This window comes from Canis lupus, chromosome 16 (genome assembly GCF_048164855.1).
Source record: "Canis lupus baileyi chromosome 16, mCanLup2.hap1, whole genome shotgun sequence".
Lineage (NCBI taxonomy): Eukaryota > Metazoa > Chordata > Mammalia > Carnivora > Canidae > Canis > Canis lupus.
The window spans coordinates 48,367,132-48,380,888 of NC_132853.1; the positions used below are offsets into that span (position 1 = coordinate 48,367,132).

General features: G+C 39.8%; 1 protein-coding gene across 7 annotated transcripts in view; it reads left to right on the forward strand.

Annotated features, from left to right (window-relative positions):
• The first annotated feature begins 809 nt into the window (after nt 1-809).
• The window catches only part of POLG2 (DNA polymerase gamma 2, accessory subunit), a 40,041-nt gene continuing 27,093 nt past the window's right edge, over nt 810-13,757 (forward strand). For 3 of the 7 annotated variants that reach the window (XM_072781124.1, XM_072781126.1, XM_072781123.1), the window contains exons 1-5: nt 810-1,483; nt 5,903-6,029; nt 6,152-6,257; nt 7,051-7,224; nt 12,962-13,102. In XM_072781124.1, the coding sequence (XP_072637225.1) occupies nt 922-1,483; nt 5,903-6,029; nt 6,152-6,257; nt 7,051-7,224; nt 12,962-13,102 (1,110 nt within the window). In that variant the 5' untranslated portion in view covers nt 810-921. The remainder of the gene's footprint in view (nt 1,484-5,902; nt 6,030-6,151; nt 6,258-7,050; nt 7,225-12,961; nt 13,103-13,757) is intronic. The other 4 variants (XM_072781128.1, XM_072781130.1, XM_072781129.1 and 1 more) reach the window with 2 other exon arrangements.

The following is a 13,757-nucleotide window of genomic DNA, read 5'->3' on the forward strand; positions in this document are numbered from 1 at the left end:
AGCCTGTCTTGCAACATACACGTGTAATGATAAATTTTAACTATGTCTGCTAGGCTGCATCTTCCTTTCTTTAACTGTCCTTTGTTACTTTAGTAGAATCCAGTAGCTTGTTCTCTCATCTGCGATAATCTTTAATGGTTACCCTAACTACACTTTAAGGGAAGCTAGAAGTAAGAATCCTGGGCTTTGGGAACAACAGTTTTCTCTTGTGGGCTGTGCCACTTTTGCACTATTTGGGCAATTCCTGAGGGCTCCAAGTGTGGGAAGGAAAAGAGATCGTAAGTGCCTGTTCAGGTAATCCTGGATCTGTCTTAATCACGTTTTGAATGTTTTGAAGGACTTGTAGAAAGGTTCTCTGGTAGAGAGCTTGTCTTCAGAGCTATCAGTATGCCTCCACGTTCACCTGGAGGGCTGGGTTCCTCTCAAAATGTTCGGGGGGGGGGGGGGGTGCAGGCAGCACTGACCGAACTACCCCCCACTATGGAAAGCCCATCCCCGTTCGCCGCCACACCTCCATCACTCCTGTGAGCAGAACCATAGCAGCAGCGTTTACAGAGAACTAAGGCCTGGGTCTCTGAACCAACATGAAGGGTGGAGAACGCCGAAGTGTGAAGCAAAAACGACTCCTAGTACACAGCGTGATGATAAAAAGTAGGGGAGGATGACCTCTGCGGGTGCTAAAGACGGGAGGGGCCGGGCTTAATGGAGGCAAGAAACGATAGGGGGTCTGCGTCGGCCCTAGCGACTTGGCCGGGCCCCCGCGGCTTCAGCCGCAGCGCCGTGACGCGCTTCCGTGGGCGTGGCCGGCTGCGCTCACGCTCACTTCCGTCGCGCCTGCGCCGTTGGCCGCCAGCCTCACGTTTGCGGCTGTTTGCCGGGATGAACCAGCTAAGAGGAGACCGCTGTTGAAGCCCGCGGACGATGCGTTCTGGTGCGGCGGTCAGGGCCTGCCGGAAAGTCTGCAGGTGCCTGTTGTCTGGGTTTGGGGGTCGAGTGGACGGAGGGCCGCCCGAGCTGTCGGTGGAAGGGAGCGGCTCCCTCGGAGTGCCCCTGAGGTCGCACGCAGAGCCGCCCGGGGGGAGCGAGCCGCCCGAAGCCCCCGAGTCCGGTGAGGGGAGCCAGGAGCTGGTAGAGATCTGTCGGAGAAGGCATTTCTTCAGCGGCAGCAAGCGGCAGCTTAGCCAACATTCTCTTCTGAACGGGTGCCACTCCGGCTTTGGCCCCTTGGGCATAGAGTTGCGGAAGAACCTGGCAGCAGAATGGTGGTCCTCGGTGGTGGTGGTCAGGGAGCAGGTCTTCCCGGTGGATGCCCTCCATCACGAGCCTGGCCCTACGCTGCCCGGGGACAGTGCCTTCAGGTTAGTTTCAGCAGAAACTCTACGTGAAATCTTGCAAGACAAAGAGCTGAGTAAGGAACAGCTAGTAGCATTTCTTGAGAACTTATTAAAAACTTCTGGGAAACTACGGGAGAACCTTCTTCACGGTATGCTACAAAATTCATGCTTTTCATGCTTCAAAATTGATGGGGTGGAAAGGCAGTCTTGGAGATTTCGCGATTTGCAACTGGCCCTATATTCACGTGGAAAGGCAATTATCGGGTCTCCTCTTTGAAGTAGTTGGGTATATTGATAGTGTTTCTACCGGAGAGAAAACTGGCCTATGGAATAGTTACAGTTTCTTAAACTATCTGGCTGAAAGACCAGGTGATGCTCTCAATTTTATGGGGCAACCCTAGAGTTCAATTGAGCAGCCCTAGAATTAGCGGTAAATTAAGTCCCTTGAATCATTTGTTCGTCATTACCAAAGTGTTTGTAAATACTTCCACAGTTATTCTTTAATTTTACACACAACAGACTTATCAAGAGCTCGTTTTTCTGGAGCAAAATAAATCGGCCTTTCCCAGTTTTTCCTACAGAAAACCGATCTACACTGTTTGAAGAGCCCTTTAAGTGGTATTTGAGTTGACTAAAAAATAATAGGACTAATCAAGCTTTGTAACTGATTCTTGAGTAAACACACAGAAATTTCTGGGGTATCATTTGCCTCTAAAGTTTATTTTGTAATCTCTGCCCTCAACGTGGGCCTGGAACTCACAACCCTGAGATCAAGAGCTGCTTGCTGTATCTGGCTGAGCCAGCCAGGCGCCCCCACCATTTATTTGCCTTTAGTCAAATAGAACATGATTGCAGAGATTTGGGGGTGGGGGTGGGGATTCAAGTTCTTTACAAGACAGACTTGCTGCCACAGCATCTCATCTTTGCAAAATGCCATCCTTACTATATTTTAACTAAGTGGCACTACCAAGTAATTTATCCAATGTCCATGGTTCTCTGAAAATTAGTACCCACATTATAGCTTTTTAAAGACTTCCTTAATAAGATACAGCAAACTAAAGCAAACTGGTGAATATTTGTGAGTTTTGATTTGTACTACTTTAATTATTCCATAATGTCTGTATTTTGGGCAAGTTAAATCACTGCTTGTTACCATGTCTAAAGCAAATCAATCTTTTCCCTATTAGGAAGATGAAATTTAGCTTGCTTAGATATCCATTCATCAAAACATCTATTGATACACCAGACATTTTCTTTCCTTTCAGAAATGTTAAAACCACTTATTTTGCAGAATCCTTTAGTTGACTATAGTGTTTTTAGCTTAGAGTTACCCAATTTGCGACTTTTTCCTATTCCCAGACTCCTTGCTCTTTTTTTTTCATGCCTGAACTACTTTGGTAGCCTCTACTTATGAATAGTTGTTTAAAAATCTTAGTCATTATATTTCCAGATATTGTTATTGCTCCATTCTCTCCTGTCCTTCTAAGATTTTTTTTTTTAATTTTTATTTATTTATGATAGTCACAGAGAGAGAAAGAGAGGCAGAGACACAGGCAGAGAGAGAAGCAGGCTCCATGCACTGGGAGCCCGACGTGGGAATCGATCCTGGGTCTCCAGGATCGCGCCCTGGGCCAAAGGCAGGCGCCAAACCGCTGCGCCACCCAGGGATCCCCTCTCCTGTCCTTCTGTGACAAATTACATATGTTAGATCTTTCACTCATCTTGTCATCAACTTTTTTTTTTAATTTTTTAACTTTTTTTATTTTTATTATTTTTTTTTTGTCATCAACTTTCTTGAACACAATCACATTTTTCCTAAAGTCTGCATCTAATAACTCAGGTATTTCTGTTTCTACTGTTTGTTTTTCTCTGGACCTTTGGTCCTTTGGACTTTACTCCTGATATTCTGTGTAATTTGTGTATAAATTGTAGAGGTAAATTGAGCTTCTAGGTGATGTTTCCTTCTTTCTGGGAGGAATTACTTTGCTTTTGGCAGGCAGCCAGAGTGGGAGCATATCTTTTTTAAAAAATATATTTATTTTTTTGAGAGCGCACACACAAACGGGGAGGGGCAGAAGGAAAAAGACAAGCAAACTCCCTGATGATCTGGGAGCCAGATTCAGGATTTGATCCCAGGACTCTGAGATTGTGACCTGAGCTGAAGTCAGACACTTAACTGACTGAGCCACCCAGGTGCCCCATAGAGTGGGAGCATATTTTCTTAATACAATCTGGGATTAAATTTATTGGAGATTAGTCTTCAGTATTTTCATCGCTTCTACAAGTGTAGCCCTTGAGTGTCCCTAGTGAAAGACTGGGGTGTTTACCAGAGCCGCCCCTCCTTGAGGAGCTAGGAACTACAATTTTTGTACTTCCCAGTCCCCTAAGATGTCAGGAAGCTTTGCTCAGCATTTTCAACTTCTCAGCTCTGCTACTTGAGAATTAGAAAAAGAGACACTAAATGTTGGGTTCACCTCTCTGCTCCTCCCTTCTCTCCATGTTTTGGACCTTCAAGTCCTCACTGCCTTGATAGCTTAGTCTCTAAGCAGGTGTTTTTTTAAGTTTCTTGACCAGCTTTTCTTATCTTTCTGATCTATACTTACTACCAGAAGTGGAAATCTCAAGTAACTTAAACACAGTGCTGTCATTTAGTGGGATATAATTCAAGTTCATAAAGAACTAAGATTTATTCCAAATAGAAATATTGGAATTATAATTCTGAAGCTATTTCATATGTTATAGGATAAAGCAAATAGATGAATAATGTTATTAGGAACCAAAATTTTTCACTATAAGAAAAAAAGAGATATAAAAATAAGATAAGGATAAACTTTGTAATGTTAAATTTGAATCAGCAATGTCAGTATGACCTCATATTTTAAAAAATATTATTTCTTAACTTTCTTCATTGAAAGGGCCTAGAAGTAATGACAGTCAATAGCAGTGAACACACTTAGTACACAGTTTTTGATTTCTAAAATGAACCAGTGCTTGGAGAAATGTCTCATCCCAGGTCTGGGGCATGGAAGTACAAGGTGAGTTTGGGACATTTTATGGTGCTAGAAAGCAAAGAATTACTTGAAGACTAGCTGGGTCATGTCAAAAGGACGCAGATGCTGGCTTGAAGAAGACTCCCACTGGCTAAATTTGAGACAGACTGAATATTAAATATTAATGGTAATGGATCTTAACACGTTAAAAAAAATTATAGTGTCAATCAAAAAACTAAATAGTTGAGCTGCTGGTAGGGGAAGGAGGTGGAGAAAGTTTATATTTTTACAGAAACTACATAATAAATGTAGAAGGAACACAGAAAAATCACCGTTTTATGATTTTGTAATGTCCAGTATAATAATTGATTCAAGCAGGAACATCAGTGGATTCTAAAATGTTTGATGGAAGATTGTTGAGCAGGATATTGTTGGGGAATGGATATTTGCTACCTAACCAGGTAATCAAATTTGATTTCATTAATATGAGATAATTTGATATTGTATTCTTCCTGTTAAAATACAAGAAGACATATACATCAACTATGTAGTATTTATTTCTGCTAAAAATGATTTACCCAAATCAATGAAACAATCAGCTAAATCTTGACTGTGACTGGTCTGGACTCAGAAGTCCATTTCAGGGACGCCTGGGTGGGTCATCGGTTGAGCATCTGCCTTTGGCTCAGGGCATGATCTGGGTTGGGGGATTGAGTCCCGCATCAGGCTCCCTGCGAGGAGCCTGCTTCTCCATCTGTCTATCTCTCTACCTCTCTCTGTGTCTCTCATGAGTAAATAAATAAATAAAATCTTTTTAAAAAGCCAATATTTCATTAAAAACAAAGTTAGAAAAGGAAGGAGTAAGGGGAAATGTTCCAGGTTAAAAGAGATTAAAAAGGCCCAATCAAAATGCAGAGCAGGAGGCTTAATTAGGGAAAAAGAGAATAGCAATAAATGGCATTTTGAGTGACAATTGGAGAAAATAGAATATTGACCATATGGTAGATGAAATTATGGTATTATGATTAGTTTTATGGTATAATAATGATATACAGAGAATAATTTTAGACACATACTGAAATGTTTTGGGATAAACAAGAAAATGGCAGAGTGTTGACAATTGGTGAATCTAGCTGAAGAGTTTATTGTGTTTATTTACACTGTTATACTATCAACTTTCTCATAGATTTGAAAAATTAAGAAGTTGGAGGGAGGGCAGCCCGGGTGGCTCAGCGGTTTAGTGCTGCCTTCAGCCCAGGGCATGATCCTGGAGACCTGGGATCAAGTCCCATGTTGAGCTCCCTTCATGGAGCCTGCTTCTCTCTCTGCGTGTGTCTCTGCCTCTCTCTCTCTCTTTCTCTCTGTCTCAAATAAATAAATAAATAAATAAATAAATAAATAAAATCTTAAAAAAAAAAGAAGTTGGGGGGAAACTCAGTAGTAATCAATATCTGCCTTAATAGTTCCATGCTACTTGTACTGCTGTGTTAGTGTTATTATTAATTTGTTTATAAACTGACCCTTATGACTTGGGTATATAGAATAGATTTATACAATGACAAATTTATCTTTTGACAGGTGCTTTGGAGCACTATGTTAGTTGCCTGGATCTGGTAAACAAGAGGCTACCTTACGGCCTTGCTCAGATTGGAGTATGTTTTCATCCTGTTTCTGATACTAAGCAGACACCTGATGGTGTTAAAAGGTACAAAAATTGGCAGATAACTTGATCTCGTATTTAAGTAATCAAGAACCAGTCACTTTCACTTTGGGATAGGTTATGTAATCTTCAACTAAGTAACAATCTGATCTTTCTGATATCCAAAGAATCGGTGAGAAGACTGAGGCTTCACTGGTTTGGTTTACTTCAGCAAGAACTGCAGGCCAGTGGCTTGATTTCTGGTTACGTCATCGACTCCTGTGGTGGAGAAAGGTACCCTTAACTTAATAATAGGTAAAATGTCTTAGTGTGACAGAGATAATACTTTCTATAATAAAATGAAATTTTATTTGATGTGATTATTTTTTTTGTAAGAGGCAGTTCTAACAAATCAGTTAACACACATAAAAGCCTCTTTGTAATGATTTTCATTGTTTCATATAAAAAGTTACTTTAGTAAAGATAATCTGTTGATGTCACTCTGCTCAGAAGCTTTTGTTGATAAGCCTTTGCATTTGAGGTACCCTCACCTGGCATTCCTGGCTGGTGTGGAGTTTGACCCTTGCACACCCTTACAGCTTCAGCTTTTGCTCCCTGCCTCCACAAACTCTGTATATTTATCAAAATGGTTCTGTGACTTATCATCAAGTATTAGTACATGCTGAAGAGGAAAGAGTAGGCATTTGTGGCTCACCATTGTCTTACCTTTCTCCCAATTCTTAAAATCCCCAAATGCCCACTTCAACTAAGTGGAATAATTACAAATAATCACACTCTTCTTAGAGGACAGTAATGATGAGTATACACTTTCCTCTCTGTCCTATTTAGTTTATGGTCACCTTCCACTCTTTTTAACTGACCACAAAAAGGCTAGATCACACTAACAGTTTTTCTCTGTAGGTCTTTCAGACTAAAAACAGTATTTTTAGCAATATATTCACTCATATTTAACTGAACTTCATAATTTTTATTTGGGACCTAACCAGTTTCATTGAGTTGCCGCATAAAAAGTCTTTGGCAACTTTTTAACTTTTATTTTAATAAACTAATAAACTTTCTTTTCCAGTTTGCCGTGAGTCCATCTAACTTCAGCAGCAGCGATTGTCAGGATGAAGAGGGACGAAAAGGAAACCAGCTTTACTACAATTTCCCCTGGGGAAAGGAGCCAATAGAGACCCTATGGAATCTAGGAGACCATGAACTTTTACACATGTATCCTGGAAATGAGTCTCAATTACACGTATGTTTTGCTTTGAGCTCCTGTATATCCTTTACCCAGATTCTCTGATCATTTATGAAACCATTTGAGAAAAAGTTGCAAACACGGAGCCCCATGACCTCTTAAAAGTGCAGTCTGTATTTTTGAGGTGCAAGGACACTCACCTACATAACCACAACACAGCCGTCAAAATCGAGAATGTACTAATAATCCATTATTATCATCTAATTATGTAATCCTTCAGATGTGACCAATTATCCTAATAAGGCCCTTTGATAGGTCCAGTATCCAATTTAGGATTTCATGCAGTTGTCCTGTCTCTTTAGTCTCCTTCAACTGAACAATTCCTTTTGGTCTTTCATGACTTTGGCATTTTTTTTTTATAAGATTTTATTTGTAACTAATCTCTACACCCAATATGAGGCTCAGACTTATAACCCTGAATTGAAGAGTCACATGCTCTACGGACTGACCCAGCCAGACATCCTATGACCTTGACATTTTTAAAGGATAGAGGCTTTTGTAGTTACTTTGTAGAGTGTCCCTCAGTTTGAGTTTCTTCCGTATTTCCTTGTGATTTATGTATTTTTTTTCCTAAGAATACCACAGAAAGGTGCTGTTGTCTTCTCAGTGCATCATATCACAAGGCATATGATACTAAATTTGTTACTGGTGATGTTAACTTTTATCTTCTGGTTATGATAGTGCTGCCAGGTTTCTCCAACATAAAGCTGACAGATATTTTGTACTTATTAATTAGTGAGTAATTAATAAGTCTCTTGTGGGCAGATACATTTTGACCTACCAGTTGCAGCATACATTGCTGATTCTTGTGCAAATCAGTGATTATTATGAGAGTTGCCAAATGGGGTCATTTTTAAAATTATTATTAATTTTATTTTATTTTTTTTAAGATGTATTTATTTATTCATGGAGACAGAGAAAGAAAGGCAGAGACGTAGGCAGAGGGAGAAGCAGGCTCTTTGCAGGAGCCCAATGCAGGACTCGATCTTGGATCCTGGAACCTGGATCCTGGGATCGCGACCTGAGCTGAAGGCAGCCACCCAACTGCTGAGCCCCAGGCAGGTGTCCCACTTCATTATTTCTTTTGAATTTATTTATCAACAAATAAATATGGAATACTATGGGGTCAAGTTTTTTCCTCCTCTCTTTCTGTGTGCCCACAGATTCCTGTTTTTCTCAAAAGGTTATAATCTGTTACTAGCATTCTTTATTTTGATGCTAAAATTGTCCTGGACTTGGCCAGTGTCCTTTTGACATATCTCCTTCATTGTCTGAGTACTTCCTTACTTTTTGTAGCAACAAACTGTCCCAGGATCATCTTGTTTCTTGGCCTAGCTGTGGAATCAGCCATTTCTCTAAGGAACCTTAGTTTTTATTGGAGGAAAATGTATTTAAGATCTTAGATTTGAGGGGGATCCCTGGGTGGCTCAGCGGTTTAGCGCCAGCCTTCAACCCAGGATGTGATCCTGGAGTCCCAGTTTCCAATCCCCACATTAGGCTCCCTGCATGGAGCCTGCTTCTCTCTCTGCACCTCTTTGTGTGTGTGTGTGTGTGTGTGTGTGTGTGTGTGTGTGTGTGTGTGTGTTTCCCATGAATAAATAAATCTTTAAATTAAAAAAAAAATCTTAGATTTTGGGACACCTGGGTGGCTCAGTGGTTGAGCATCTGCCTTTCACTTAGACCATGATCCTGGGGTCCTAGGATCAAATTCCTCATCAGACTCCTCGCAGGGAGCATACTTCTCCCCCGCCTGTGTCTCTGCCTCTCTTTCTCCCTGTCTCTCTCTCTCTGTGTATGTGTCTCTCATGAATAAATAAATAAAATCTTTAAAAAAAAAAAAAAATCGGGATCCCTGGGTGGCGCAGTGGTTTAGCGCCTGCCTTTGGCCCAGGGCGCGATCCTGGAGACCCGGGATCGAATCCCACGTCAGGCTCCCGGTGCATGGAGCCTGCTTCTCCCTCTCCCTCTGCCTGTGTCTCTGCCTCTCTCTCTCTCTCTCTGTGACTATCATAAAATAAATAAAAATTAAAAAAAAAAAAAAAAAAAATCTTGAGATTTTGCTACTAGGTGTTCTTGTACATGGGTATCATTGCTTCTGAGCCCTAACTGGACACAGCTAGGAAATCTTTGGAGGCAATTATGTTACATATATGTTTACATACTGAGTTCTGTAATTGTGTTTATATTTACCTATTATTAAAAACTAGGAGTTCATACCATTCTTCAAGTTCTAGTCTACTGCCACAGGGTTTATTCTAGCTTTTTCTCTTTCCAAATTTACAATTCTTTCCTGTGACAGTGAGAAACCTGGCTCCCAGTATCCTCAGTGTATTGGTTTTTCATTTCTTATATGTAACCAAACTCCCTACCATTCTTACACAAAGATCAGCCCTGATACACCCTTTGTCCCACCCACCAGACACTCTAGATAAGTGTTTGAACCAGGGGGAGGAAGGAAGAAAGACTAATTAGAGAACTTGACTTGGACATTCTGCTGCCCCCTCTCTTTATAGACCCCCTCACTAGGTGCTCTGACCAGATCATAGAGAAGGGGGAATGTTAGAAAGCCTGGTCTTGAACCTCAGTATCCCCTTTACCAGTCCCACTGACCAAAAGTTTGGCTTTGGATCAACCCAGGTTGGATGTACTAGCCAGCTGACCAAAAACTCAGGCCTGACTAAAGGGAAGAAGTGCTTCATTTACTTCCTAAATAGAGTTTTCAAAAATTTAAATAGGTGATATAATTTTTTTAGAGGAGGAAGCTTGCCTTTTCATCCCACAGAGTACTGTGTAAATGGCTGTAATGTTTCTCAGGGTACCCCATGGATGCAAAGTTTTAGAAGCCCTGTGGATGTATAGAATTGTGGCTGAGTCCTCTTTACTGACCCATTCTTGAGCAATTCCAGATTTGAATGTTTAGAGTTTCTGACTGGCCACAGGTGGAGTTTTATGTGCTACTTGGTGACTAATAGAGCCTTAGTGAAAAAAAGGCACTTGAAACTTGAAAATGTAATAATGAAAACATAGTAGTTCTCACATAATTAGATTAATTTTAAAATATAAATAAGACCATGAAAAATTTTAAAGTTATTTATGAATATTTTCCCATTACCCCAACACCATCACATTTCATTTTGGGATATTCAGCTCATATGAAACTTGGTTATCATAGTCATTTTAGTTAAATAATCATTATCATAGTTAAAAGCCAATCTTGTGACTAAGAATTTATTTTTTAAGCTCATTTATTTATTTTTAGTACTCTCTACACCCAGTGTGGGGTTTGAACTCAGGATGCAGCAATGAAGAATCCCACACTCTTCTCACTGAGTCAGCCAGGCACCCTAATCTTATGAGTAGGAATTTAAAGATGATCTCTTTGTCGTGACTGTTACTAGTCTCTTATTTTGTTCATTATTGTGGTAACTTTCACTATCTCAATGAAAAGCTTTATTTTGCAGTTTTACTCCATTTAGTTGTTGCTTTTCCATTTCCATAGTTCTCAAAATTGTTCATTAGTTGACCATGTTATAAAATAATAGAATTTCTGCCATTTAGTATACTTTTTTGAAAGACTTCTTAGGCTATTTTGTATTAGTTTTTAGTAAGTTTTACAGTTAATATCTAAATATATTCTTTATTTTTAGAGAATGGTGAAGCAGATCTGTAAAGTCTAAAGAACAGAGTTAGGATAGAAAGAAATTCATTCTGGATGGTATGAGAAATCAGATATTCTAGCTAAGAGAATTTGCCATTGGATACCTCAGCATCCTTGGATATCCAACATTGAAAGAATTAGAAAACAGTAGGGACACCTGGCTGGCTCAGTCTGTAGAGCATGCAACTCTTGATCTCAGAGTTGTGAGTTCAAGCCCCATGTTGGGTGTAGATATTACTTAAAAATAAAATCTTAAAAATAAAAAACAAACGCCTGAATGGCTCAGTGGTTGAGCACCTGCCTTCAGCTAGGGTCATGATCCTGGGGTCCTGGAATTGAGTCCCACATCAGGCTCCATGCAGGGAGCCTGCTTCTCCCTCTGCCTATGTCTCTGCCTCTCTGTCTCATGAATAAAAAAAAGTCTTTAAAAAAGTAAAATAAAGTCTTAATATTTCAATATTATTCAGGGTTTTTTTTTTTTTTTTATTCAGATGGCACCGCAGAAGCTTGCAGTGCCTCAGTGTTATATTAAATATCAGTTCTATAGGGAAGCCTGGGTGGCTCAGGAGTTTAGCACCTGCCTTCAGCCTAGGGCATGATCCCAGAGTCCTGGGATCAAGTCCCACATCAGGCTTCCTGCATGGAGCCTGCTTCTCCCTCTGCCTGTGTCTCTGTCTCTTTCTCTGTGTCTCTCATGAATTTAAAAAAAAAAAAAAAATCAGTTCTATAAATGTGTGAAAGACATCAAGTAATAAAGTTAGATAGAATCCCAGATTTCAGGAAATGTACTGCCTTTTTTAAAGTTTAAAATTAGTTAATTAACTTATAGTGTATTATTAGTTTCAGAGGTAGAGTTTAGTGATTCATCAATTGCACATAACACCCAGTGCTCATTACATCAAGTGCCATCCTTAATGCCCATCACCCAGTTACCGCCCCCCCATCCACCTCTCCTCCAGCAACCCTCAGTTTGTTTCTTATAGTTAAGAATCTCTTATGGTTTGTCTCACTCTCTGATAATGTCTTATTTTAGGTGTACTGCCTTTTGAGGACAAATTTACATTAATCTATAGTACTATAGGTCATTAAAATGGGTTTAAAATGCCAATACATATGTATTAATGAAGACTGTGGCTAATTAGTAGAAGCTGAGGATTAACGTTTTTTTTTAAGTATTAGAGAATTACAGATGGCAGTGATAATGGTAAAAAAAAAAAAAAGAAAAATCAAAGTAGAACTGTTTATATGCAAAACCTGTTAAATTTTTAGAATTGACACTGAAAAAAATTCAACATGATTCTTCAGTTTGAAAGTCTCTTTATCAATCCCTGATTTATATCATACATTATGGTATATTTTACATTCTTAATTATAGCCTTAAAGTAAATACTCCAGATCTTTTTTTTTTTTTTAGATTTTATTTATTTATTCATGAGAGACACAGAGAGAGGCAGATACATAGGCAGAGAGAGGAGAAGCAGGCTACATGCAGGGAGCCCAACGCAGGACTCAATCTCAGAATTCCGGGATCCTGCCCTGAGCCGAAGGCAGACACTCCACCACTGAGCCACCCAGGCATCCCTCCAAACCAGATTTTTAATAGATGTTTGCTTATTATAAAAACTACATTTCCAGAGACTATACTCCAAATTCCTATCCCTAAGCATACTAATTTTTTTCTCTAAGGGCCCTGCCAAACTTTATATAATATTATCATCTTTATTATAATACTTCCAGTGCCCACCTAGGGAGCATTGGAAAAATAGTGATAATAAGGTCCCACTCCTGTCCAGGTAGTTCAGAGTCTCTGAGAGTGGAGCCTAGGCATGAAACCTTTATGTTTTAAAATTCAAGGCAATTCTAATACTTCGCCAGTTGAGACTCACTGTTCTAAACCCTGATCTCCCCGAGAGCAGCGAACATGTCATAACCATCTTTGTGAGTCCAGTGCCTAGCATAGGCTTGGCCTGGAGTGGATGCTTTGTAAAATGAATTAGTAAGTTTGTGTTCTGATTCTGTAAATCTATAGTGAGATAGCTCTGCTAAATGATTATTTTTTTCTGCTTTTCTGTAAAGGGCCGAGATGGACGGAAAAATGTAGTTCCATATGTTTTATCTATTAATGGCAATCTAGACCGAGGTGTGCTGGCTTACCTCTATGATTCTTTCCAGCTAACGGAGAACTCCTTTACAAGAAAGAAGAATCTTCATAGAAAGGTGCTTTTAATATTTCAGAGATAAACTTGGGAAACTAAAAATATATGTTTTTCCTTCATATGTTAGTGTGCTTGGTTTTTAATCCAAACTGTGAATAATAAATTTCTTTTAATGCAAGTTATTTTACCATTTTTCAGTTTTAGAATCTGGCCGCAGGAGTAATAAGCATGTTCTCACAGAATAGAACAAGGCATTCCTATTGGGTAATCCCAGAGGCATTTCTGTTTGATCCTGTGAGACAGGTAGAGAGAGAACAATCTCTGATTCTTAGCCCCTGAGCCTTTTTCCCTTGGTGGCTTCCATTTGTATTAGAGTGTTGAATGGGAATATGTCAGACTAGAAGACTTGTAGTATTGACCTCTCTGCTTCTAGTCTGACCCCAAGTCACTAGATCACAGGAGCTATCTATGGGCCTGGGTCAACATTTTTATGGGCTCAAAATCAAGAGGGAAGAGGGATTGAAGCTATAGCAAAGAAAGTAAATGACTAATGGAGCAAGATTTTGGAAGAAACAGGGGTCAAGACAGAATCAGGAACACCAGTGGAGGGATTGGTCTTGAAAAGGAGTTATTTGAAAAACCAGGGAGGAGAGAAATGATGCTATAGATAATAAATAGGCTACCAGGGCTGGTTAGCCTTTGAAGGAAGTTTTCCT